The sequence below is a fragment of the Leucoraja erinacea genome, chromosome 4 (genome assembly GCF_028641065.1).
Source record: "Leucoraja erinacea ecotype New England chromosome 4, Leri_hhj_1, whole genome shotgun sequence".
NCBI classification, from domain to species: Eukaryota; Metazoa; Chordata; class Chondrichthyes; order Rajiformes; family Rajidae; genus Leucoraja; species Leucoraja erinaceus.
In genome coordinates this window covers 84,442,986-84,470,000 of record NC_073380.1, presented here as the reverse complement: position 1 = coordinate 84,470,000, position 27,015 = coordinate 84,442,986, and the positions used below count along the sequence as shown (strand labels likewise).

The window sequence follows — 27,015 nt, the reverse complement described above, 5'->3', positions numbered from 1 at the left end:
GTGGGCTGCATCAGTGCAGGAGAGGGAAGCTGAATACAGGGGTGTAGTCAATGACTTTGTTGAGTGGTGTGGGCTGAATCACCTGCAGCTCAACACCAACAAGACTAAGGAGTTAATAGTGGACTTTAGGAGGAGAGGAGCACCCCTGTCCCCATCAATGGTGTGGATGTGCAGTTTACCAGGAAGTACCTTGGAGTGTACCTGGACAGTAAACAGGACTGGTCCAGGAACACTGAGGCCCTGTACAAGAAGGGGCAGAACTGGCTGGACTTTTTGAGAAGGCTCCACTCCTTCAACGTCTGCAGTAAGATGCTGCAGATGGTCTACCAATCGGTGGTAGCCAGTGCCATCTTGTTCGCTGCCGTGTGCTGGGGCAGCAGGGCGAAGGCCATGGACACCAGTAGGATCAGGAATGCTGGCTCTGTTCTGGGGGCGGAGTTGGATTCATAGGGGGTGGTCAACCTGAGGAGTACATTCAGCAACAGACTGGTTCCACCAAGATGCAGTACAGTATGCCGCAGGAGATCCTTCTTCCCTGTGGCTATCAAACTCTGCAACTCCTTCCCCTTTGTCATGGGGTAGACTGAGACTGCTCCCCCCCCCCCCCCCAATCCCTCCCCAATCTTTGTACGTCCCATGTATTTTGTGTTTTTGTGTTTTTATGGCTGTTGGCAGATCAATTTCCCTCCTGGGACAAATAAAGTTATATCATATTGTATCAAGAAGAATGCAGACCCAGTATCCTTGTGCGGCAGTGAATTTAATATTTCTTTCCAATTAGAGTGTGTACTTGGGTCCCTCCAGACACTGCCACAAGTAGCACAGTGAGTATAGGTGAGCACAGGGTCAGCGTAACGATGAATAAAATGCAGCACTTTCTCCAAAGACACAACGTGTTTCATGGGCATCTATCAGTCACCACACCAAAGAAACTCCCAACAGTGGAGTTCAAAATAGACACAAAATGCTGGCGTATCTCAGCGGTCCAGACAGCATTTCTGGAGAAAAGGAATAGGCGATGTTTTGGGTCTGAAGAACGGTTCCGACCTGAATCGTCACCTATTCCTTTTCTCCAGAGATGCTGCCTGGCCCGCAGAGTTACTCCAGTACTTTGTGTCTAATTCAGTATGAATCAGCGTCTGCAGTTCCTTCATACACAGTGGAATTTAATACTCTCTTCTTGCAAGTTATCTGTGTGAATATTTAAATGAAGGTGGAATGGTAACCGAGAAATAATGTAAAGTATTCAAATATATTATTATAGGATTGTAAAGTGCATTACACACAGTGAAATACTTTGAAAGCTAATGACCATTATATTGAAGTAAACCTTGCACATGCAACAATGGGATTAATGATCAGATTATCTACTATAGGCACAAAATGCTGGAGTAACTCAGCAGGCAAAGGCAGCATCTGTCTGTCTCGCTATCTGTCAGCATAAGATGTTGCCTGTCCCGCTGAGTTACTCCTGCCTTTTGTGTCTATCTTCAGTGTAAACTGGCATCTGCAGTTCCTTCCTACACAGACAATCGACTATGTTGGTTAAGGAGTAAACTGTGGTCACCTGAAGAATATTCACCTAAGAAAACAGTCTGTCATTTTTTTAATATCCCTTGAACATTCACGTCCTCAATAATACAACACTCTGTTAGTAGAATGTGACCTTCACAGCCAAGAATGCTGCCCCATGAGCTGAGGCTCTCAGTTTACAATGTATATGATTAGTGGACAGGTCAAAAGTAACTGGAATGGAATAGATGGTTAGAGATGGTGTTATCATTGTAAAGAACTGTTAAAGACTCAGAGATCAGGCACAGGGGAATCAAGACTTATTTATTAGTCTAGAGTACATTCCAATAAAATACAGAACCATCTCGTCTGTATTGGAAAAAAGGCATGTGTGCATATATGTGCAAAAATCTCATTCAAATACTCTGAACATTGAACTATATGCAAACATTAGTAACTGAGAACCTACAACTAAACTACAGTTTGATGCTTACAAATGTTAGCTTGTTTTCAGATATTGGCAAATGCCTAGAAATCAGAGGTACACAAATATGCTGGACAAACTCAGTGGGTGCAGCAGCATCTATGGTGTGAAGGAAATAGGCAAAGTTTCGGCCCGAAACGATGCCTATTTCCTTTCCTCCATAGATGCTGCTGCACCCGCTGAGTTTCTCCAGCTTTTTTGTGTACCTTCGATTTTCCAGCATCTGCAGTTCCTTCTTAAACGCCTAGAAATCAGATGTCATAGCACTGGATAAAATCCTTCCCATACCCGTAGTGTGTGGACATGGAACTACAGGCATCAGTAAAATAGACAATGTACTCCTAGACAATAAACAAACTAGCCTGTCTGCCAATTACATCACTATTCAATGTCCCTCGGATTGCAACACCATTCGTGCCTCATCAGTGATGTCACGCATGCCTCACCCAGTGACATCACCATTTTCAACTCACGCAATGACATCATTAGTCTTGTTTAGCTGAATGATGTCAATGGTCACGACTCACATGATGACATCACTGGTCACGGCTTGCCCAGTGATGCAGCTCCCCACATGCACCAACCGATAATGTCATTGCCCATGCGCCATCCATTTCCTCCCATCACGGTATGAATTGGAGTTCAAACTTGCAGTTTACGGCTTTGTTAGAACTAGGCATTTCTTGCTTTTTAGTGGCTGCTCAGGTGACCTGTATTGGCCAGTCTCACTACAGACTGCAGGCTGCTCTGAAGTAGTTCCTCCACCATTTACTGTTGGGTTAATCATACACTGAATGTCCCAGTAGCAAAAGCACCAGCAGCTCTCGTTAAGCAGATTTTACTGACCCAATTTCTCCTGACAGCGCTGTTTATTGGGTAGAGTGTGTTCTATCACTACTTAGATCTGTGACCTGCTTCGACCTCAAATATAACCTCTGTGTTTTGCTTCTGGAGGCCAGAGCCATAAAGACTTCAGTTACCTCGTTTCAGATTTCTTCCTTGTCTCTCTATTTGTTTAACCACTGCATTGGGAAGGTACCCAAACCCCACAGTCATGTCAGACTAGGTCAGGGTAACCTACTATTCCACTTTAATGCCAAAATAAAGGGAATGCAACAAACCCTAGGACCCTGCCTGTTCTCTCAGGTCAATGTGAATGACCCTAGACACTATACTAAAAAGCAGGGGAGTTCCCCAACATTAATCCCTCAAATAATATCACAAAAAATAAATACATGGTCACCAGCAATCTGGATGTTTGTGTTAAATTTTTATAATGGGTTGTGTGTTCTTTCTCATTGTACCGCTGCTGACAAATTCATTTCACTTGCACTTTATGTGCAATGTGACGAATAAAACCGTATTGTATTGTATTGTATTGTACAACAATGCAATATTTCATTGGCTATAAAGTGCTTTAGCTACAGAAATAAAAACCTTTTTCCTTCTTTGCTCACGGCACTTCTTGTAAAAGCATTAAGGGACAGAAGTAGCATTCAGCTCTGTAACAAATATTAAGCTCAAACCTTGAAGTTCGTGTGATGAATTGAAACACTCAACACAGGACCTACGGTTGAGATTTTTGATTGGAGAAAGGCTAACTTTGATGCAATGCGAGAGATGATTTAAAAGGAGTGAACTGGGACATTTTGTTTTATGGGAAAGATGTAGAAGAGAAATGGAGGACATTTAAAGGGGAAATTTTAAGAGTACAGAATCTTTATGTTCCTGTTCGGTTAACCATATAACCATATAACAATTACAGCACGGAAACAGGCCATCTCGGCCCTACAAGTCCATGCCGAACAAATTTTTTTCCCCTTAGTCCCACCTGCCTGCACTCGTACCATAACCCTCCATTCCCTTCTCATCCATATGCCTATCCAATTTATTTTTAAATGATAGCAATGAACCTGCCTCCACCACTTCCACTGGGAGCTCATTCCACACCGCCACCACTCTCTGCGTAAAGAAGTTCCCCCTCATATTACCCCTAAACTTCTGTCCCTTAATTCTGAAGTCATGTCCTCTTGTTTGAATCTTCCCTATTCTCAAAGGGAAAAGCTTGTCCACATCAACTCTGTCTATCCCTCTCATCATTTTAAAGACCTCTATCAGGTCCCCCCCTTAACCTTTCTGCGCTCCAGAGAATAAAGACCTAAGGTTGAAAGGGAACAGTAAAAATTGTAAAGAGCCATGGCTTTCAAGAGAAATTGGACATCTTGTTCGGAAAAAGAGGGAGATCTACAATAATTATAGGCAGCATGAAGTAAATGAGGTGCTTGAGGAGTATAAGGAATGTAAAAAGAATCTTAAGAAAGAAATTAGAAAAGCTAAAAGAAGATATGAGGTTGCTTTGGCAAGTAAGGTGAAAGTAAATCCAAAGGGTTTCTACAGCTATATTAATAGCAAAAGGATAACGAGGGCTAAAATTGGTCCATTGGAGAGACAGAGTGGACAGCTATCTGCAGAGCCAAAAGAGATGGGGGAGATATTGAACAATTTTTTTTCTTCGGTATTCACCAAGGAGAAGGATATTGAATTATGTGAGGTAAGGGAAACTAGTAGAGTAGCTATGGATACTATGAGGTTCAAAGTAAAAGAAGTACTGACACTTTTGAAAAATATAAAAGTGGATAAGTCTCCAGGTCCTGACAGGATATTCCCTAGGACATTGAGGGAAGTTAGTGTAGAAATAGCCGGGGCTATGACAGAAATATTTCAAATGTCATTAGAAACGGGAATAGTCCCCGAGGATTGGCGTACTGCGCATGTTGTTCCATTGTTTAAAAAGGATTCTAAGAGTAAACCTAGCAATTATAGACCTGTTAGTTTGACTTCAGTGGTGGGCAAATTAATGGAAAAGATACTTAGAGATAATATATATAAGCATCTAGATAAACAGGGTCTGATTAGGAACAGTCAACATAGATTTGTGCCTGGCAGGCCTTGATTTACTAATCTTCTTGAATTTTTTGAAGAGGTTACTAGGAAATTGACGACTTCCCCAGCAGTGGATGTTGTCTATATGGACTTTAGTAAGGCCTTTGACAAGGTTCCTCATGGAAGGTTGGTTAAGAAGGTTCAACTGTTGGGTATAAATGCAGGAATAGCAAGATGGATTCAACAGTGGCTGAATGGGAGAAGCCAGAGGGTAATGGTGGATGGCTGTTTAGCGGGTTGGAGGCAGGTGACTAGTGGGGTGCCTCAGGGATCTGTGTTGGGTCCTTTTGTTGTTTGTCATGTACATCAATGATCTGGATGAAGGTGTGGTAACTTGGATTAGTAAGTATGCAGATGATACCAAGATAGGGGGGTGTTGTGGATAATGAAGAGGATTTCCAAAGTCTACAGAGTGATTTAGGCCATTTGGAAAAATGGGCTGAAAGATGGCAGATGGAGTTTAATGCTGATAAATGTGAGGTGCTACACCTTGGCAGGACAAATCAAAATAGGACGTACATGGTAAATGGTAGGGAATTGAAGAATACAGTTGAACAGAGGGATCTGGGTATAACCATGCATAGTTCCTTGAAGGTGGAATCTCATATAGATAGGGTGGTAAAGAAAGCTTTTGGTATGCTAGCCTTTATAAATCAGAGCATTGAGTATAGAAGCTGGGATGTAATGTTAAAATTGTACAAGGCATTGGTGAGACCAAATCTGGAGTATGGTGTACAATTTTGGTCACCCAATTATAGGAAGGATGTCAACAAAATAGAGAGAGTACAAAGGAGATTTACTAGAATGTTGCCTGGGTTTCAACAACTAAGTTACAGAGATAGGTTGAATAAGTTAGGTCTTTATTCTCTGGAGCGCAGAAGGTTAAGGGGGGACCTGATAGAGGTCTTTAAAATGATGAGAGGGATAGACAGAGTTGATGTGGACAAGCTTTTCCCTTTGAGAATAGGGAAGATTCAAACAAGAGGACATGACTTCAGAATTAAGGGACAGAAGTTTAGGGGTAATATGAGGGGGAACTTCTTTACTCAGAGAGTGGTAGCGGTGTGGAATGAGCTTCCAGTGGACGTGGTGGAGGCAGGTTCATTGGTATCATTTAAAAATAAATTGGATAGGCATATGGATGAGAAGGGAATGGAGGGTTATGGTATGAGTGCAGGCAGGTGGGACTAAGGGGAAAAAAAAATTTGTTCGGCACGGACTTGTAGGGCCGAGATGGCCTGTTTCCGTGTTGTAATTGTTATATGGTTATATGGTTACTAGAACATGTTTAAATGTATTTTACCAAGAGACACTCCACCACATCACCGCACCAACCTACATTCTCCCAATCCCACGTCACAGCCTCTCCCCAGGCTGATGATAATGTGGCCCATGGTTTGCAGCTGCCAGTGATGAATTGATTCACTTACCGATGCCGAGCTGTCCCTCGGGCTCCGGGAGCGCACCATCCGGCCCAGTACCTCCAACCCAGTGGTGCTGATGTTTCCTGCCGCATTGATTGACTTCTCCCCCACTTGCTTGCAGTCCACCACCAGCCTTGCGTGGGTTTTGGTGATTACCACGTGCACCTATTGGCAATGAATACGGAGCAATATTACAGAAACTTGCAGGCCATGCGGCTCCGCTGTTTGCATGTGTGAAAGAACCTGAACTTGCTTGGCCTTTCGCAGAGGTTTACATCCTCTTTGCACCTTGTGTTCCTGGCCTGTAAGGGTGCCAGTTAAACCCCTGTGCATAAGAAATAGTAAGCAACAACAAACCACGTTACCTTTTGCAATTGCCTCTCCATTCGATGTCATAGGTAATCCTGATTCTTTTCCATTCCCTCAATTTCTGATACCCATGAAAATCAGGCGCTGGAATGAGGACCAGAGATTCACAAATTCTCTCCTGCTCCAAGTTCAAGGACCTGTCCATATCCTGAAACTGTGCCCCAAGTTCAAGACCTTCCAGCCTTGGAAAACAACCTCTCAGTATGTAACCTGTGAAAATTCTCAGTCTTCCACATAGCAGTGAGATCACCTTACTGAAGCTCCACGGCACGTCGGCCAATCCTATCATCCTCTCCTCTTGGGAGAAACCCATACAGTAGGAATCACTCTGCAGTGAACTGCACTTCCGCCATGGCAAATATATCCTCTCTTATGAATACGCATGGAATTATTTATTTAAAAGATATTTGTACAGGTACGCGAATAAGAAAATTTAGAGGGATTTGGATCAAACGCGGGCAAAAGGGATGATTTAGATGGGGCATCATAGTCAGTATAGATACATTGAGCCAAAGGACCTGTTTCTGAGCTGTATATCTCTACAATTCTATAATAGGCACATCAGCCCATCAAGTCCATATTGACCATCAAACGTCCATTTACACTAATATAAACTAATCCTATTTTATTTACCCGCATTCCCAACAACTTCCCCAGATTCTACCCGAGAGACAACAGGCAGTAGTCAATCCTACATGTCTTTAGGATGTGGGTGAAAAATGGAGCAACTGGGAAAATCCCACATGGTCACGGGGAAAACATGCAAACTCCACGCAGACAGCGCACAAGGTCAGGTTTGAACCTAGAGCTGTTGGAGCTGAGGCAGCAGCTCCATCGGATGTGTTACTAAAGCCGGTTGGAGTACAAGAATACCTTCCTTATCCTCCAACCCACTTTGAAATAAAGGCTAACATAGCCTTCATCTTTTGAATTGCTTGTCGCATTTTTAAATATGACGTCTCAGGAAGGTAGAACAACATGTAGACACGATGTGTACAGAGTTTTATAAAAACTAGACCAAGTGCAGACCGGTTGGGTCTTCTCCCCGACGCACCCGTCCCCTACCTGTAGCCCCCACGGGAGGCATGGTCTTCCAACTCAACCCGTTGGCGAAGGTAAGATTTGAGCACTGCTCAGCAAAGATCATAGCTCGTGAACCTCCCCAAGGACTGGAGGTGAAAAAAAAATCCTAATCCCCAATTGCAATACCAATTGACCCTCCCCCTCCTGTCCTGCCAGGAGCTATGATGGCAACATTTTGGCAAATGTCGGATACACTTGGTGTGTGATGCCATTGAGCTGAAAAGTTTAGAGTGTTCCTGCCAGTGTTCTTGTCTTGGAAGTGTGTTGGAAGCTGTGAGGAATGGGCAGGTAGATCTATTGTGACTCCGTCAGCAAAAGACAGTCATTTTTATTTCAAAGTTTTGTCCGATGTTTGAACATTTTCAGTAATAACTCGAGAAATAAAGCATGACATTTTCAGATAAGGCTATTTCGGACTCCACGGGAAAAATCTCTTCCGGAATATGTAAAAATTACCGCAACGTTTTTTCAAGAAGATGTGATTATACACAAACAAACGCACATACACATCCAAGATCAGACTTTTAATAGTTACTAGACCAAATGGAACCCATTGGGTCCCATTCTCTCAACGCGCGGTTGCGGGCGGCCTGCGGCGTCACCCACACACTACCATCCCCCACACACAAACACTAACCACCCCCCACACACACACAGTAACCACCCACCTTGATATTATATTAATTTTATTCATTCACTCCTTTTACCCCATCTCCCGCCCTATCCACTCACGCATACCCCCAACTCGCAGGTGTGGCTAGAGAGGGGAGAGGGAGGGGGGTATAGAGAGAGGGCAGAGAGAAAGAGGCAGAGAGAGAGAGAGGGCAGAGAGAGAAAGAGGGCAGAGAGAGAAAGAGGGCAGTGACAGAGAGAGGGCAGAGACAGAGAGAGAACAGAGAGAGAACGAAAGTGGCAGAGAGAGAGAGGGGCAGAGAGAGAGAGAGGGCAGAGAGAGAGAGGGGCAGAGAGAGAGAGAGAGAGGGCAGAGAGGGACCGAGGATCCGAGCGACCCGAGCGATTCGAGCCAAGACGGGACCAAGCCGAGAGCTCCAGTACAGAGCCCGGCCTGCTTGTTCTTTCTGCTTCTTTTGAATAACCGGGGGGGCGGGGGGTGAGGGGTGACATCACTCGCAGCACGTGGAACACAGCGCGGAGCAAAGCCATTGTGATGTCATCAGCGAAAGGCAATCGTTTTTAAATTCAAAGTTTTGTCAGATTTTTGAACATTTTCATAAGTAATTTTCAGATAAGGCTATTTTGGAATCCACGTGAAAAATGTCTACTGGAATATGTAAAAATGTTACCGTTACTGCGTCGTTTTTTTCAAGAAGATGTGATTACACTCAAATAAACACACACACACAAATACATCCACATACAAGATCAGACTTTTGAGTATATATAGATATGATGAGTTAGATTTTCAGAAGATGTTTTCGTAAATTTATTTATTTTGCAACAATAGTGATCTGTCATCTTGGGGTGAAACTAACCTTATGAAAGCTTCCATAAAAGATCTTCTTGACTTCTGGATCATCAAAGGTGACGGTCTGGAACTCATCCTTATAATCGTAGTTAAAGTAGGTGAGAGCTTTCCTGCCATCTAAACACAGCATGTAAAAGGCTTTTTTTTCCAACTCTTGACAATTAACTGGCTGTTTTCTCAGTGAAAACAGAATTATAAACAACTTTACAACTTATTGAGAGTTTGTGGCATGAGGTTGTCAGCAAATAAGGATCCTTTGGTTGGTTGGGGGGGGGACTATATAAAAGGACGTCTGTGGCGGTACTAGAGACCACTCTCTGTAAAGTATGCAGGAATTTTGCACTCCCAGAAGTCAAATCACTCTGGAGAAGGGTCCCAACCCAAAACCTCACCTGTCCATTCCCTCCACAGATGCTACTTGAGCCGCTGAGTTCCTCTAGCATTTTGTGTTTTGCTGAAGATTCCAGCATCTACGGATCCTTGTATCTCTCAGAAATGGTATCTTTAAAGTGAGAAGATAAAACTATGGACCATTGGAGGAACTCAGTGGGTCAGGCAACATCTGTTGAGGAAAATGGAGAGATGGCTTTTTGGGTTGGAATCCTTCTGCAGACTTTGTTGAATTCCCCTCACAGATGATGACTGGCCCACTGAGTTCCTCCAGCAGACTGTTTTTTTCTCCTCTGGATTCCAGCATCTGCAGTCTCTTGTGTCTATTTAAAGCAAGTGCCATGTTTTTCTAGACAAGGTTGTACTTAGGAATAAAGATTAAATAAAAGTCTGAATGTTGGAGCGTGAAGGGCACTTCAGCCTCAAGAGACAGGTTTGTGAAACATAATTGAATACATTCACTCAAAAGATCTGTAAAACTGAAGCACCGTTTTCTCCAATTTGCATTCCAGCCCACTCGGGACCCATTGATATTTTTAATGCTATTATTTCCATCTGTTCTGCTGTTTTTAACCATTTCTGATTGCTTCAGGAAACAATCGCCTCAGGGAATAAAGTAGGGCATGAGGGCTTTAGTCAAAACTTGGTGAATCTGTGGAATTGATCAATTTCCCTCCTGGGATAAATAAGGTTCTATTGTATTATATCATTCACTGCCACAGAAGGCTGTGGAGGTTGACAATGGTTATTTTCATGGCAGAGATGGATAGATTCTTGATTAGTACGGGTATCAGGGATTATGGGGAGAAGAGATATGGAGAATGGGCTTGAGGGAAGAGTTAGTTCAAGCATGATTGAATGGCGGAGTAGACTTGATGGGCCGAATGGCATAATTCTGCTCCTATAATTTATGAACGCAACTCAAACTTGGAAGGAGATATTACAACAGGAGGTGGCATGGAGAGGATGGATCCATTCCTACACATGCCCTTCTCAAAGAGTCCATGAATGGCTCAAAACACTGGCGGAGACTCACAACTCTGACTCAGTGGACACAATTCCCCCTCTCAGTCGTAAGGTTGTGAGTTAAACTCCAATCCAGACAGATGAGCTACAAGTCTAGGCTGCTCTTCGGAGCAACATTGAGGAAGAGCTGCACTGTCAGAGGTGCCATCCTTTGCACGGGACATTAAATCAAGGACTTGTTTCACTCTTTTGAAGGAGGGACAATGTTCCACCATTGATTTGGCATAAATGTGTTCCTCAATCAACATCACCAGGAACAAACATTCCTGTCATTCCCTTGTGTGCTTTGTGAGATCTTGCGAGGTACGAATTGCCTGATAGGTCAACGATGATACCTCTAAGTTACTTCATGGCTGCGAAATGTTATGGTAAGAGTAAGGCGCTATACGAAAGCAATGTTTATGCTTCCACAGCATGATCGTAGCTTTGCCTGGCACCCACTCCATGTGAGCTCAGCACACCCTTGGGTGACGGCTCTGTGGGCAGGGACTGGCAACACCCTGTCCCGCACGATACGGCATTGAGATACTTACTGTCCAAGATGACCCCGACCAGGGGCTCGCTCTGCTTGTTGAGGACCTCCCAAAGGGCGAAGGGTTCCTGCGGAGTGTCAGACAGCAGGCGGAAGAGGAAGGTGACAGTGTAGTCCGATGGCAACCCCTCGGGATGGACATTCCTGCGAGAGTAAGACTGTAGTTAAAGCTTGTGACCAGATTGAGAAGTTTCATAGTTTAGTCTAGCGATACCACATGGAAACAGGTCCTTTGGCCCACTGAGTCCATGCTGACCATCTATCACCTGTACACTAGCTCTATGTAATCCTAGTTCCGCTCCTGCACACTAGGCACAATTTACAGAGGCCAACTAAAATCCCACACACGCCTTTGTGATGTGGGAGGAAACCAAGGCACCCATGCAGTCACAGGGAGAACGTGCTAACTCCATACAGACATCACCCGTGGTCAGGATCGAACCTGGATGTAAAATCTCCCACTCCGCTCCTTCCTCCAAGGGGTCCTGAGGTGGGCTACATGTCCCAGGCAAATATTGGATCATCAGAAGATCAGAATAAGGAATAGGAGTCAATGTTCCATTCAGCCCTTCCAGCCCACCGCACCATTTATCAAGATCACAGCTGATCTTCTGCCTCTGCGCCACGTTACTGCACTGTCCCCATACCCCTCGATTTCCCCAATACCTATCAACGGTCACTGATGATTTTTGACATCAGTGATCGACCTTCCACAGCCTCTGGGGTAGAGAATTCAGTCTTTCTTCATATGAAACTCCTGCCATCCCAGGAATCAGCCTGGTGAACCTTCTCTGTACTCCCTCTATGGCAAGGATGTATTTCGCAAGTCGGAAACACGGCTGCAATCTAGTTTCCACTCGGCAGAAAATGCCTGAGTCCCGGAACAGCTGGCAAATCCATCCCACCGGCCTCCCAAACGCTTGTATGTGATGTAAGCAAGTCTAGCGTATTTGAGCTGGGGAGGACCCATACTGCAACTAATTAAACTGTCACTATTCTGTAAAGATATGGAATCTTGCCATCAGCACATCTCTGGTTGCTATAATTAACACTCTTCACAAGATAGAGAGCACTTTAACACAATGGGCCAGGATGTGTTCCTTTTTCTTTAGTCTTTTGATCAACCTATGTGCAGCTCACACTGAGAAATGTTCATCAACTTCCAGTTTTGACACCTACCTTGTGGGTTGTGAAACCAGAGCATTCTTGTGCAGTCTGAAACACGGAAAGCTGTTGAATGAGCCCGATTCCAATGACACTCCTTCGACAGAAGCATACTCCTTCTCAACCAGCCCAAACATCTCCATCATTTTAAACCCTGAAGGGAAAATTTACCCTGTTTTTCACAACATAATATGAAATTGGGAAAATATTCTGAACATTAGAACAATTAAGTTGGGAACAATACAATGACTTTTGCTTTCTTTCCGAACTTTGAGATGCTTTCTTACTAAAAAATGTGCTGGTGACTCTCACCATTTTGACTGAACCTCTTAGGGATCTTTGATGATGGAGCGTTAGATTGAGGGTCACAACCCCTTCTCTAGTGGGGACACTGTGATTCAATAGAATCCCCCAGTTCTTTTCCCTTCTCCATTGCGGCCCCTCCTCCAGAAACAGGAGTACAAGCAGGTTTGAGCTCCACGTCTCAATTGGAGAACAAATAAAAAGGAAGGGCAGTCAAGGGGGTTAATTGAATGAGACTTTACTGAAACACACAATGTAAAATTAGGTCCTGCGGCCAGGTATCTTGGTGCTGCCTCTTTGAAAGAATTCTAAGTGAATCCCTCAAACTTTCTTTTACCACAACTTTGCAAATATTTCCTTTATCCAATTTCCTTTCTTCAACATCATCACTGACTCCACCAGTGATCTGCTAGGACCAAATTGGCCTTGCAGTTTCTGAGCACTCATCAACCAAGTTGCATCGGCTATGCTGAGTGTGTCTCGAACGTGTACCAATGGACCTTTCACATTGATACCAATTCCTCAAGATCGAGGCCAATTAACCTACAACTCCGCATGTAGAGTATTGTGTACAGTTTTGGTCTCCTAATTTGAGGAAGGACATCCTTGTGATTGAGGCAGTGCAGCGTAGGTTCACGAGATTGATCCCTGGGATGGCGGGACTGTCATGTGAGGAAAGATTGAAAAAAACTAGGCTTGTATTCACTGGAGTTTAGAAGGATGAGGGGAGATCTTATAGAAACATATAAAATTATAAAAGGACTGGACAAGCTAGATGCAGGAAAACTGTTCCCAATGTTGGGCGAGTCCAGAACCAGGGGCCACAGTCTTGGAATAAAGGGGAACCATTTAAGACTGAGGGGAGAAAAAACTTTTTCACCCAGAGAGTTGTGAATTTATGGAATTCCCTGCCACAGAGGGCAGTGGAGGCCGAGTCACTGGATGGATTTAAGAGAGAGTTAGATAGAGCTCTAGGGGCCAGTGGAATCAAGGGATATGGGGAGAAGGCAGGCACGGGTTATTGATTGCGGACGATGAATAGTGGTGCTGGCTCAAAGGGCCGAATGGCCTCCTCCTGCACCTATTTTCTATCTTTCTATGTTTCTATGTGTTTGGGTTGTGGGATGAAACTGAAACATCCAAATGAAACCCACATGGTCACAGGGGGAATGTGCAAACTCCACACAGATAGCACCCGAGGTCAGGATCGAACCTTGCTCTCTAGAAGAATTTCTCTCAAGAAAAATCTTTATTTTACATAGCCCTGGGAATTTAGTGATGATGCAATCGCTTCCAAATGTAAGGGAGAGAACAAAATAGCAAGAAGTGGTCATTTAGAATTTCAGAAGAGCATGGAAGCATCAATTCAAAGGGTAATTTCTAATAATCCCTCTCGGGAGGTTGTTACGCTGTCAGCTGAAGATGTCCGGTGAAAGGTGAAGTGTCAGGTGACATCCTTTACCTGCAAGGCTGCTATCTCCAATGAGGGCCAATGGACAAGCTGAAATTAAAACAATTACACTTGTCAGTGTCAGGAGTCATGTCACATTCCCCATCCCCCTGTAGTGGCAATGCTCCTGGCTTCCCAAATCAGGCACCAGCAGCTCACATTCCCGACCACAGACTCTGAATTCCACATTCCTTTTAGTTTAGTTTAGTTCAGTGCAGTTCAGCTTAGAGTTACAGCATGGAAACAGGCCCTTCAGCCCATCCGCGCTGACCAGCGATCCCCGTACATTAGCACTATCCTACACACTAGGGGCAATTTACAATTTTCACCGAAACCTGTTAACCTACAAACCTGTACGTCTTTGGACGGTGGGAGGAAACTGGAGCACCCGGAGAAATCCCACGGGGAGAACGTACAAACTCCCTGCAGATAGCACCCATGGTCAGGATCGAACCCGGGTCTCTAGCGCTGTAAGGCAGCCACTTTACCGCTGCACCACCATGCCGCTTTTCTCAGTGATCATTTCTGATCATAGACTCCAAATCCCACATTCCCATTTACAGACTCTGGACTACACATTCCTGATCACTGACTCTGGGCCATGTATTCCCGGTCAGGTCCTCTGGCTCACTCATTCCAGATCACAGAATCTGGATCAGGGGATGTTCCTGGAATGGCTGCACAACCACAGTCATGCCGCCCGTGTGTAAAAGCTACCAGATAGTGAGGGACTAATGGTATATAAATATTTCGGAACATATTCGGGGTTAAACTGCTGAAGATTGGAAGAATTGGGATGAGTTCAGTTTAGTTTATTGTTGTCACGTGCAAGAGCGTAACTCGCTATCAAGGACGGGGGATACACCATTTTTTGGCGGCCATGCGCGCATACGTACACTCACACACACACACGCGCGAGGCGAGGTTTCGGAGGCTCAATCCAGCACTAACCAACAGCCCTGTCTGGATTGACCGGACACTAGCGCTGCTTCTCCGTGCTGGCCATATTTCCCGCAAGCCCAGGCAGGTTAACCTGGGCGGGACAGGCAGAGTTGAGCTGGGTTTAGCGCTGCTTCTCTGCGCTAGCTGTGGGCCTGGGGGTACAGCTCACGTCTGACTCCTGACCTCTCTGGCCACCCATGGGGGGGGCACTCGGGACAGCACCGGAGACCCGGCCGGGATCGATCCTGCCTGCGGAAGAGGCGCAGGTCTGTGCCACGTCTCCCTCCTCCAATCGCCGCACTCTATCCTCAGTCCCACACCCCCCCCCCAACTCCTCCCTCCTCCAATCATCATGCCCTCGCTCATCAGTCCCACCCCCACTGCCTCGCGGAAAGCGGGGATTTTAAAATCGGGATCACAAAAACTGTGGGAGATGTCCCCCACCTCTCAAAACATGGGGGGGACGTGTCCCCTCTGGCCCTCCTGGGTTTTCCGCCCCATGTCACGTATACTGAGAAAAGATGAAAAGATTTTTTGTCGCATGCTATTCAGTCAGTGGAAAGACGATGCATGATTAAAATCAAGCCATCCACAGTGTACAGATACGGGTAAAGTGTAATAATGTTTAGTGCAAGATAAAGTGCCACACTTCCCACATCTGAGACCATTGCGATGGACCTGCATTGGATCTAAAGCACTTTAGAACATCTTGGGGACTAGGAAAGATTCATAGAGCCATTCAGCATAGAAACACCGTCTTCAGCTCCCACCACATCTACGCTGATCTATTTGCCTTCTATGCTTTGCCTATTGAAGTGTCTACCCAAATGTCTCTTAAACATAGTGACGGTACCAGATTCCACCACAGTTCCAGATGTCAGCCACTCTCTGTGTAATAAACTTACCCCCCGGATCCGGTTTTAAAACTCCACCATAAACCTTGCTTCTAATACACTTATCACGGGAAAAGGGATTCTGACAATCATCCCCATTGACAGGATCCAAGGCCAAGTTTGTTTCCTTTCTGGCAGGACACCTATGAGATGGCAAGTGGTTCTATAGCCCACTGCCAGCGTGCTGAGCTCCTAAAGTAGCAAGCAAACCCCAGAGTGAATTTGCACCTTCTCACCAGCACACTCTGCCAAAATGGGAGACATCATTAGAGCACGAACAGCAATAAAATCACCATCTGGATCGAGTTAGGCATCTTTCATAGGGAATGCTGGAGGAAAGCCTGCCTGCTTTACCGAGTTATGGTGATGTTATTTTTTATGCATATCAGGAGATAAGATTTATCAGGGGCTGATTTAATGTGGTATCGGTAACGGGAAGCGTGGCCTGCGGGCTGGAAGGGGCTGGCCATGACACCACCAGTAGGTGGAAGTAAGTTGGACCATCAGCAGTGTGTGAGCATTGTTCACAGCATAGAACCAGTTCATCACCTGAGAGGGGGTTAAGCAGTGAGACCACTGGACTGGGGTTTAAACAGCATCTGACTGGGTGGAAGGGTGAGGAGGGGTAGAGAGCATGTGTAATGATGCTAGTAGCCACTAGTATCATTAGTACACTAGTACCGCTAGTAGCCGAGCTGGGAGGTGGACTCTAAGACTCCACCATACAAGTGAAGTAACAAGGGTTAAGGGCCTGTCCCACCAGCATGCGACTGCATGCGGCGAGCACGACCTAACGTGGTCGCTTGAGCCGTATGGCCTAGCGGGGCCGGTCCCACTTCGATCGCCGCAGCCGTATGGAGTTGTGCGGGGCTGGTCCCGACATCGCGCGGGGCTCCAAAAAACTGACACTGTCCAAAAATCCCGCGCGACAACGGCCTGCCGGCCCGCAGCCGCATTGAGGCCGTACGCAGCGCCTGGACGCCGTACGCAGCGTCGTGATGGGGTACGCCTAGCGCTACCGTTGCGTGATGACCTCACCGCCCGGCGTGCCGTTGCGCGATGATGTCACCGCCCGACGCCGTGCGACGTCCAAGTTCAGTCGGCCCGCCTCCTGCCCAGCTGATTGGTGAGTATAATGTCGGGACCAGCCCCGCACAACTCCATACGGCTCCGCGGTTGGAAGTGAGACCGGCCCCGCGAGGCCGTACGCCTCAAGCCACCACGTTTGGTCGCCCTCGCTGCATGCAGCCGCATGCTGGTGGGACAGGCCCTTTAAACACTAGAAACAAGGAACTGCAGATGCTGGTTTACACAAATGCACACAAAGTGCCGGTGAACCTTAGTGGGTCAGGCAGCATCGCTGGAGAACATGGAGTCTGAAGAACCCAATATGTCACCTATCCATGTTCTCCAGAAATGCTGCCTGACCCGCTGAGCTACTTCAGCACTTTGTGACCTTAAGAGTTAAACTCTGCTTTCTGCAAAATTGCCTGTGAACAGAACTCGCCATCTTCAGTGATATTAAGAAAGGCCAGGAATGGAAGCAGTGCCCTGATACCACAGGGTGACAGACCTCAAGTTCCAGACCTCACCCCAGTTCCAACTGACTATGGAGCACTTTGACCAGCATGGTAGATTTCAGGCATAGAAAGAGTGAATGCTAGCCACCACACTCGGCAAAGTGGAATTTGTGACAGGAACAGAACTCTTGATTAAATCTTTAGATGTAACCTCAAAATCGTTGGTGATGGATTTCAGAGCCATACAACATAGAGCTGTACTGTACAGGAACAGACCATTTGGCTCATGATTGGTGTGCGACATAGATGCCAAATGAAACTAGTTACTTAACAACCAATTCAACTTTATATGTCTACCAAACTTCAATGAGGCCTTTGTCATCTCCAGATGTGATTAACCTTGATTTCCCAGCACGTTCCCACTGGCAGCTCTGCTTCAGCCCTGGGATTTACTGCTCCGAGTTCTGGGATTTACTGACCAAATTCATTCCCTCTTTCTCCCTCCCTCCCTCTTCCTCTCCCTCTCTCTCCCCCCTCTCTCTCCCCCTCCCTCTCCCTCCCCCATTACTCTCCCTCTCTCTTCTCTCTCTCCCTCCCCCTCTTCTTCCCTCCCTATCCCTCTCTCTCTCTCCTCTGTATCTCTGTCTCTCGCCGTCTCTATCCCTCTTTCTCTCCCCCTCTCTCTCTCTCTCTCCTCTCCCCCTCTCCCTCTCCCCCCTCTCTCTCTCTCTCTCCTCTTCCCTCTCACTACACCTCCCTCTCCACCTCCCTCTGTCCCTCTCTGTATAAATTCCCTCAGGGACAGGTTTCTACCCAACTGTTACCAGGCAACTGACCCATTCTACCAACAACTAGAGAGAAAACCTGAGCTGCCACGGCATCGGAGACCCTCGAACTGTCTTTGATCTGACTCAACTGGACTTTATCTTGCACTAAACATTTTATTCATGTTATTCCCTTTATCATGTATCTGTACACTGTGAATAGCCTGTTTGTAATCACTTATTGACTTTCCGCTAGAGCACAACAAAAGCTTTTCACTGTACATGTGACACTAAACTAAACTAAAGCCTAAAGGAACAGTTGAAATCAAGATGGCCGCTGTTGAGACATCGTCATGGGAACTTACTTGCAGAGGCTGTCTCACAGACAAAGGTAACAAGCTCGTCCTCAATCTTCTTGAAGGCATCAAAGTCATCCACGAAGAAGGCATGCCTGTTGCTGGGCTTGTTGGCAATGTTCATCAGCTCTGCATAATCGGCATCAGCAACACCAACCGCAAAGATAGTGAATCCTGCAGCAGAAGGGAAGAGCATGTCCATCCCATATATATTTGGATCTATTGGGCTCCAAAGCTGGTTAACTCACACTATGACCTAGTCAGTATCAAACACCATTAATATTAGTGGAATATACAAGTCAAGATAGAATTTGGACTATAGCTTTGCACACTTTGAGGCTCTGCTGCCTCTCACCACCCACCTTGTCAATCCTTTGCTGAGCTATTTATGCATTTATGAAGCCACTTCTCATTCTTCTAAAGGTGCAGCAAGTGAGCAAATCTATCGCTGGTCTAAGCCTACGATACTCTAGTGAGCACGATTTGATATCACAAGACTACAGAGATAAGCATCTCAGAACATAGAAAATAGGTGCAGGAGTAGGCCATTCAGTGCTCGAACCAGCATGGCTGACCATCCAAAATCAGTACCCCGTTCCTGTTTTTCGCCATATCCCTTGATTCCATTAGCCCTAAGAGCTAAATCTACTCTGTCTTGAAAGCCAGTGAATTGGCCTCCACCGTCTTCTGTGGCAGAGAATTCCACAGATTCACAACTCTCTGGGCGAGAAATTACTCATCCCAGTCCTAAATGGCCAACCCCTTATTGTTAAACTGTGGCCCCTGCTTCTGGACTCCCCTAACATTGGTGAACATTTTTCCTGCATCCAATTCTGTCCAATCCTTTAGGAATTGTATATGTTTCTATAAGATCCCCTCTCATCCTTCTAAATTCCAGTGAATTCTAAATGACAGTACATCCAGTTGCAGTTTCCAGATAATTCTCTCTCCATTACCTTCCAACTGCATCTCTTGGGAAGTCTTGACAACATCATCTTGAGATCGACCATCTGTAATGACCACCAGGACATTGGGAATGCCTCTCTGTAATCCTGCTTCGACTGTGAACACAGAATCCTTGGCATGTTTTATGGCTCTGCCTGAATAGTAAAATAAATAAAGGTTAATTAGTTCAAGAGAACAAATAAACAGAACAACATACCATGTTCGCGCTGAACAAAATACCAATCTAACGATTTCCGTCTGCCCGTACATGGTCTGTATCCCTCCATCCCTTGCCTGTTCATGGATCTGTCGAAATACATCTTAAACATTGCTATTATATCTGTTTCTACCACCTCCCCATGGTAGCACATACAAGCACCAACTATTCTTTGTGTAAAAACCTGTCCCGCACATCTCTCTTTAAACTCTCTCCATCCCCCCCCCCCCGTCCCCCCCCCCCCCCCAACACCCCCACCCCCACCCCCACACTTTAAAAAACATTAATATTGATATTAGAAGCAGTGTACAGTAGTATAAACCGCGGCATATGACAAAATACATTTAATGTACATCTTCCATTTTAAATTTAACAAAAAAGTAGAACAAGAGAGAAAGAGCGAGAAAGAGAGAAAGTGAAAGAAATAGTGAATGTGTAAACCCCTAGACTAGCGGATAGTGCAGTCCAGGAGTGAATAAGTAAAAGCCTGTAGAATAAGAAGACAAAAACAAAAAATAATAACGGAAAAGAAAAAAAGGGACCATTACGTGTTGATACACCTGCTCGTTTCTCACCACACTCATATAAACATAGAAACATAGAAAATAGGTGCAGGAGTAGGCCATTCGGCCCTTCGAGCCTGCACCGCCATTCAATATGATCATGGCTGATCATCCAACTCAGTATCCTGTACCTGCCTTCTCTCCATACCCCCTGATCCCTTTAGCCACAAGGGCCACATCTAACTCCCTCTGAAATATAGCCAATGAACTGGCCTCAACTACCTTCTGTTGCAGAGAATTCCAGAGATTCACCACTCAATGTGTGAAAAATGTTTTCCTCATCTCGGTCCTAAAAGATTTCCCTCTTATCCTTAAACTGTGACCCCTTGTTCTGGACTTCCCCAACATCGGGAACAATCTTCCTGCATCTAGCCTGTCCAAACCCTTAAGAATTTTGTAAGTTTCTATAAGATCCCCCCTTAATCTTCTATATTCTAGCAAGTACAAGCCGAGTCTATCCAGTCTTTCTTCATATGAAAGTCCTGACATCCCAGGAATCAGTCTGGTGAACCTGCTCTGTACTGCCTCTATGGCAAGAATGTCTTTCCTCAGATTAGGAGACCAAAACTGTGCGCAATACTCCAGGTGTGGTCTCACCAAGACCCTGTACAACTGCAGTAGAACCTCCCTGCTCCTATACTCAAATCCCTTTGCTATGAAATCACCCTGTCCGGTTTAATTCCGAAGTTGTGTTGCACCATACTATACTTGTAATGAATCAATGAAAGGAGACCATATCTTTAAAAATTGCTCTGATTTTCCTGCTAAGACAAGTCTCATATCTTCAAGATGTAGCATCTCAGACATGCTTGTGATCCACATTTTAAGAGTTGGGTTGGATGCATTTTTCCAAAATTTAAGTATACGTTTTTTTGCCATTATCAGGCCGTAATTGAGGAAACGTCTTTGAAATATTGATAGCTCAGTGCAGGCTCCTGTTGTTCCAAAAATAATCAATTCTGTGTGGGGGTCCAGTTTTGTTTTTAATAATTTTGAGAAGATTTCAAAGATTTCTTTTCAAAATTTATGCTGTTTTATGCAAGAGGTGAAGGAGTGTGTTATAGTTGCTTCTTGAGATAAACATTTATCGCAGATGGGAGATAAATTTTGTTCAGTTTAGTTTTGAGTAATATAGAAACATAGACATAGAAACATAGAAATTAGGTGCAGGAGTAGGCCATTCGCCCCTTCGAGCCTGCACCGCCATTCAATATGATCATGGCTGATCATCCAACTCAGTATCCCGTACCTGCCTTCTCTCCATACCCTTTGATCTCCTTAGCCACAAAGGCCACATCTAACTCCCTCTTAAATATAGCCAATGAACTGGCCTTGACTACCCTCTGTGGCAGAGAGTTCCAGAGATTCACCACTCTCTGTGTGAAAAAGGTTCTTCTCATCTCAGTTTTAAAGGATTTCCCCCTTATCTTTAAGCTGTGACCCCTTGTCCTGGACTTCCCCAACATCGGGAACAATCTTCCTGCATCTAGCCTGTCCAACCCCTTAAGAATTTTGTAAGTTTCTATAAGATCCCCTCTCAATCTCCTAAATTCTAGAGAGTATCAACCAAGTCTATCCAGTCTTTCTTCATAAGGCAGTCCTGACATCCCAGGAATCAGTCTGGTGAACCGTCTCTGCACTCCCTCTATGGCAATAATGTCCTTCCTCAGATTTGGAGACCAAAACTGTACGCAATACTCCAGGTGTGGTCTCACCAAGACCCTGTACAACTGCAGTAGAACCTCCCTGCTCCTATACTCAAATCCATTTTGCTATGAAAGCTAACATACCATTCGCTTTCTTCACTGCCTGCTGCACCTGCATGCCTACTTTCAATGACTGGTGTACCATGACACCCAGGTCTCGCTGCATCTCCCCTTTTCCTAGTCGGCCACCATTTAGATAATAGTCCTGCTTTCCTGCTTTCCTGTTATAATCTGTGTAGTATTTTAAATTGGATTAGAATATGTCTTGCATTAATCGAACAATTATGTACATATAAAAAATATTTTTCCCATCTGTCTTTGGAACTTTTTAAGCTTAATTCCTGTTCCCACACTCTTCTAATTACATCTGACGATGGAATTTCTATATTTAGAATGATATTACAAGTATGATATTAAATTATTTGACTGTGTTTCTATTCATACCTTCATCTAATATATCTGGCAACAGAGTGTGGTATTTGTGGGTATATGTTTTTAAATAATCTCGAATTTGAAGATATCTAAAATATTGATTACCTTTCAGACTGTATTTTAATTGTAATTTCTGAAATGATAAAAGGTTTCCCATTTCGTACAAATCTCCAACCTTTTTACTCCCTCACACTCTAAAGTTGTGCCCTCTGGTCTGTGACATTTTCACCCTTGGGTGAAAAAAAAGACTAACTATTCTCGCTCATGCTAGAAATAAATCCACAAATCTTTCAAAACCACAACTCTAAACTTAAATTCTGAAAATGTGCATTGCACCAGTTGTCCCAGCCTAAACACAGTTCCCCAACACTTTGGCTGTTATTTATTGACCCTCCTTTGTAACGGTTGGAATCACATGTGAGATATACTTCACATTTAAGCCATCAACATCTGCCCACTAGAACAATATTATTCTCTTCGCAGATACTGGGAAGCAAATTGGTTGGGATAAAACATTTCTTTCACAATGTTTTCATTGCCTGCTATGTGGGAGTTACAATGGTGAAGATGAGTGCTGGAAAGGAAGATTGTTATGGGGAAGGGGAGGGGGAGGGGGAAGGGAGAGAGGGAGGATTGGCCGCTGATTTTATTACAACACAGTTTTACACGTTTTCTTATCTACTCAGTGAGATATTTGGAAAAAACATGGAACATGGGAACAAGAAGAGAGTATTGAATCCCCCACACCGGTTCATCATTTAATGATACACACAAAAAGCTGCAGTAACTCAGCGGGTCAGACAGCATCTGTGGAGAAAAGGAATAGGTGACTTTTCGGGTCAAGATTCTTCTTTTTAATTTTCTCCCTTTATGCATATTAGCACCATAACCTCTCATAGAGCTAGAGATTCCAGACTTCTCGGTTACATAAACATTAACACCCAGCAGAATCTATACTATTACTAAATCTCTCAGCTTGACCACTTCCTGTTTACTTTTTTTTTAATTTGCGCTATAGGGCACCCATTATCGATAGGATTTTTTTTCGCCACCTTACTCACCGTTCTCCTCTACTCCAACCCACCAAGTTTTGTTCCGATCGGTGGAATTATACAAAAGTTATGAAGGTTTAGAAAATTGTGAGATCAGCAGATTGGGTTTCTCGCCTGTCAGTCACCATGAAGATAACACCCCTTCTGACACCCGCTGGGGTATAAAATCCCTGAGGCGGGGCTGAGTCCACAACTGCTGATTGAGTCTGCAAGAGTAGAGTCGGGAAAGCCGGCTGTGGAGTCGGAAAAGCCGGCTGTGTGGAGTCGGGACGTGCTGTGTGTGCCGAGGCTGGTGTCCGCTGAGTGGAATCCCTCCACCACCCTTCCCCACACCCCCTCCTTCCCCCCCTCCCCCCCTCCCCCCTCCTCCCCCACACACCCCTCCACCCCCTCACATCCACACACCCCCCTTTACCCCTCCCCTGTTCCAACACCCTTCCCCCCCCCCCTCCCCCACACCCCCCCTCTCCCACACCCCCACCCCTCCACACCACCACCCCCTCTCCCACACCCCCCCCCCCTCCCCCACCACACCCTCTCCCACACCACCCACACCCCCCTCCCCCACACCACCCCCCCCCCTCTCCCACACCACCCCCCCCCCTCCCACACCACCTCTCCCACACCAACCCCCCCCCCCTCCCCACACCACCCCCCCTCCCCCCCACACCACACCCCCCCCCTCCCCCCACACCACCACCCCCCCCCACCCCCCCCACCCCCCCCCCACCCACAACCCCCCACACCCCACACCACCCCCCCCCCCCCCCACACACCCCCCCCCCCACCACACCACCCCCCCCCCCACCTCGCCCCACACCCCCATCCCCACCCCCCCCCCCCCCCACCCCCCCCCCCACTCCCCCCCCCCCCCCCGCCCCCGCCCCCCCACCCCCCCCCCCCACACCACCACCCCCTCCCCCACACCACCACCCCCCCCTCTCCCACACCACCCCACCCCCCACCCCCCCCTCTCACACCAACCCCCCCCCCCACCACCCCCCCCCCCCACACCACCCCCATCTCCCACACCCCCCCCCTCCCCCACACCCCCCCCTCCCCCCACACCACCCCCCTCCCCCACACCACCCCCCCCCCCCACACCACCCCCCTCCCACACGGAGTTCATTTTAATGCATGTTTTAGCAAGTTCTGGATATTTTAATGTTTGTATTTTCTCTCCTGGCTGTTTAATGAGAAGGAGGTAAAGCTTCAAACTATGATTGCTATGTTTTGCTCAATGATGACAGTGTGTTATTGAAACACTAGGCTCCTGGGGCAAGACATTCTTGATAATACGTAACTTCTGTACAGTGTAGGCACACATATCTCCCCACACAAACAGAATCATCACTACTTTTACTGCTACCTTATCTATAACTCTTTCACCTTTAAACAGTTTCACCCAGAACCAGGTAAGGGCCTGTCTCATTTAGGCGATTTTATCGGCGACTGTCACAGTCGTAGCAGGTCGTCGAAAAAGCGATGACTGGAACCCCCCCCCCCTCGACAATATCTACGACAACCTACCACCTAGTCGACATCAAGCTAAGGCAAGCTACCGAGAACCAGCGACCCAATCATCGTGACTTAGGATGTCCGCCTACGACCACACCTACGCCCACCCGCGACAAGCAAGGGCCCTGTCGGCGACAACTGAAGCCAATTCAGTCGCCGATACCTGTCGCCGGTTGACGTAGGTAGTCGCCAATGGAATTCACCAAAGTCAGCACCCGGTGACAACCTGCATCACCCTGGCGACAACCTGCATCACCCTGGCGACAACCTGCGTCACCCTGGCGACAACCTGCATCACCCTGGCGACAACCTGCATCACCCTGGCGACAACCTGCGTCACCCTGGCGACAACCTGCATCATCCTGGCGATAACCTGCATCATCCTGGCGATAACCTACGACAGCACATACGACAGGAGAAGACAAGCTACGTCAAGCCCACTGTCGCTGAAATATTTTGAACTTTTCAAAATCCAGCGGAGACCAGAAAAATGTTACAACCCTTTAGGCGGCTTGAGAAGACTACTCAGGCATCACCCCGTGCCCATGCGGAAACAACCTAGTCGCCTGTAGTCGCCAAAGTGGGACAGGGGCTTTAGTCAGCAGTTCTGTACCCGCTGCGCTGTTTTGCTTTCAGGCAGACGTAAAGCTAATTGTCAAGTTCCCCTGTGACCCAGATTAATAACTCAGCAATTAAACATCACAAAAGCAAAAAAATATTATTCCACCTGCAAAGAAATAAAGTTATTTAGAAATATTGATGATACGTTTTCATGCTTTTATTTAGTAATGGACAGCTTCCCTGGGGAGCTGGTGTCCAAAGGGGTGGCTACATATCCTGCTTCAATGTAATGTCCTGGTTAGACCACCTCTGGAGCACTGCTCGAGTTCTGGGTACCATACCTAAGGAATGATGTACTGGTGCTGGAGGAAATGCAGTACAGATCTACCATAATGACGGAGTGGACATAGTTCAAGTGAGTTTATTGTCATGTGTCCCGAATAGGACAATGAAATTCTTGCTTTGCTTAGCACACAGAACATAGTAGGCATTTACTACAAAGCAGACCAGTGTGTCCATAATACCACAATATATATATATACATACACATAAACAAATAAACTGATAAAGTGCAAATAGCAGATAATGGGCTACCAATAATCAGAGTTTTGTCCGAGCCAGGTTTAATAGCCTGATGGCTGTGGGGAAGTAACTATTCCTGAACCTGGTTGTTGCAGTCTTCAGGCTCCTGTACCTTCTACCTGAAGGTAGCAGGGAGATGAGTGTGTGGCCAGGATGGTGTGGGTCTCTGATGATACTTCCAGCCTTTTTGAGGCAGCGACTGCGATAAATCCCCTCGATGGAAGGAAGGTCAGAGCCGATGATGGACTGGGCAGTGTTTACTACTTTTTGTAGTCTTTTCCTCTCCAGGGCGCTCAAGTTGCCGAACCAAGCCACAAGCCAGTCAGCATGCTCTCTACTGTGCACCTGTAGAAGTTATAGAGTGTCCTCCTCTCAAACATAGACAGGACAGTTCCTCTTGTGGGAGAATCTAGTTTGAGGGCTCACTGTTTAAGAATAAGCTGTTGCCTATTCATGACTGAGGAGTTGAATGTTTTTCCTCAAAGGGTCGTGAGTTTAGAATTTAGTTCAGAATTCAGATTTTACAGATTCAGGGTGGAAATGGGCCTTTTGGCCCACTGAGTCCACGCCAACCATTCATCCCTGTACACCAGTTCAATGTGTTTCCAATCTCGCATCCCACGCACAAGTGCAATTCACAGAAGCCAATTAACGTACAAACCTGCACGTCTTTGGAAAGTGGGAGGAAACTGGAGTACCTGGAGAGTACCCACGAGGTCACGGGAGAACGTACAAACTTTGCACAGACAGCACCCGTAATCAGGGTCGAACCCAGGTCTCTGGTGCTGTGAGGCAGCA

The 27,015-nt window shown here is 46.1% G+C and overlaps 1 protein-coding gene across 5 annotated transcripts in view; it reads right to left on the bottom strand.

Annotated features, from left to right (window-relative positions):
- The window catches only part of col14a1a (collagen, type XIV, alpha 1a), a 204,801-nt gene that overhangs the window by 41,053 nt on the left and 136,733 nt on the right, over nucleotides 1-27,015 (bottom strand). For all 5 annotated transcript variants that reach the window (XM_055634707.1, XM_055634709.1, XM_055634710.1 and 2 more), the window contains exons 28-34: nucleotides 19,598-19,741; nucleotides 18,651-18,815; nucleotides 14,179-14,217; nucleotides 12,429-12,567; nucleotides 11,251-11,393; nucleotides 9,309-9,418; nucleotides 6,370-6,528 (exon numbers count right to left, since the gene is read on the bottom strand). In XM_055634707.1, the coding sequence (XP_055490682.1) occupies nucleotides 6,370-6,528; nucleotides 9,309-9,418; nucleotides 11,251-11,393; nucleotides 12,429-12,567; nucleotides 14,179-14,217; nucleotides 18,651-18,815; nucleotides 19,598-19,741 (899 nt within the window). The remainder of the gene's footprint in view (nucleotides 1-6,369; nucleotides 6,529-9,308; nucleotides 9,419-11,250; nucleotides 11,394-12,428; nucleotides 12,568-14,178; nucleotides 14,218-18,650; nucleotides 18,816-19,597; nucleotides 19,742-27,015) is intronic.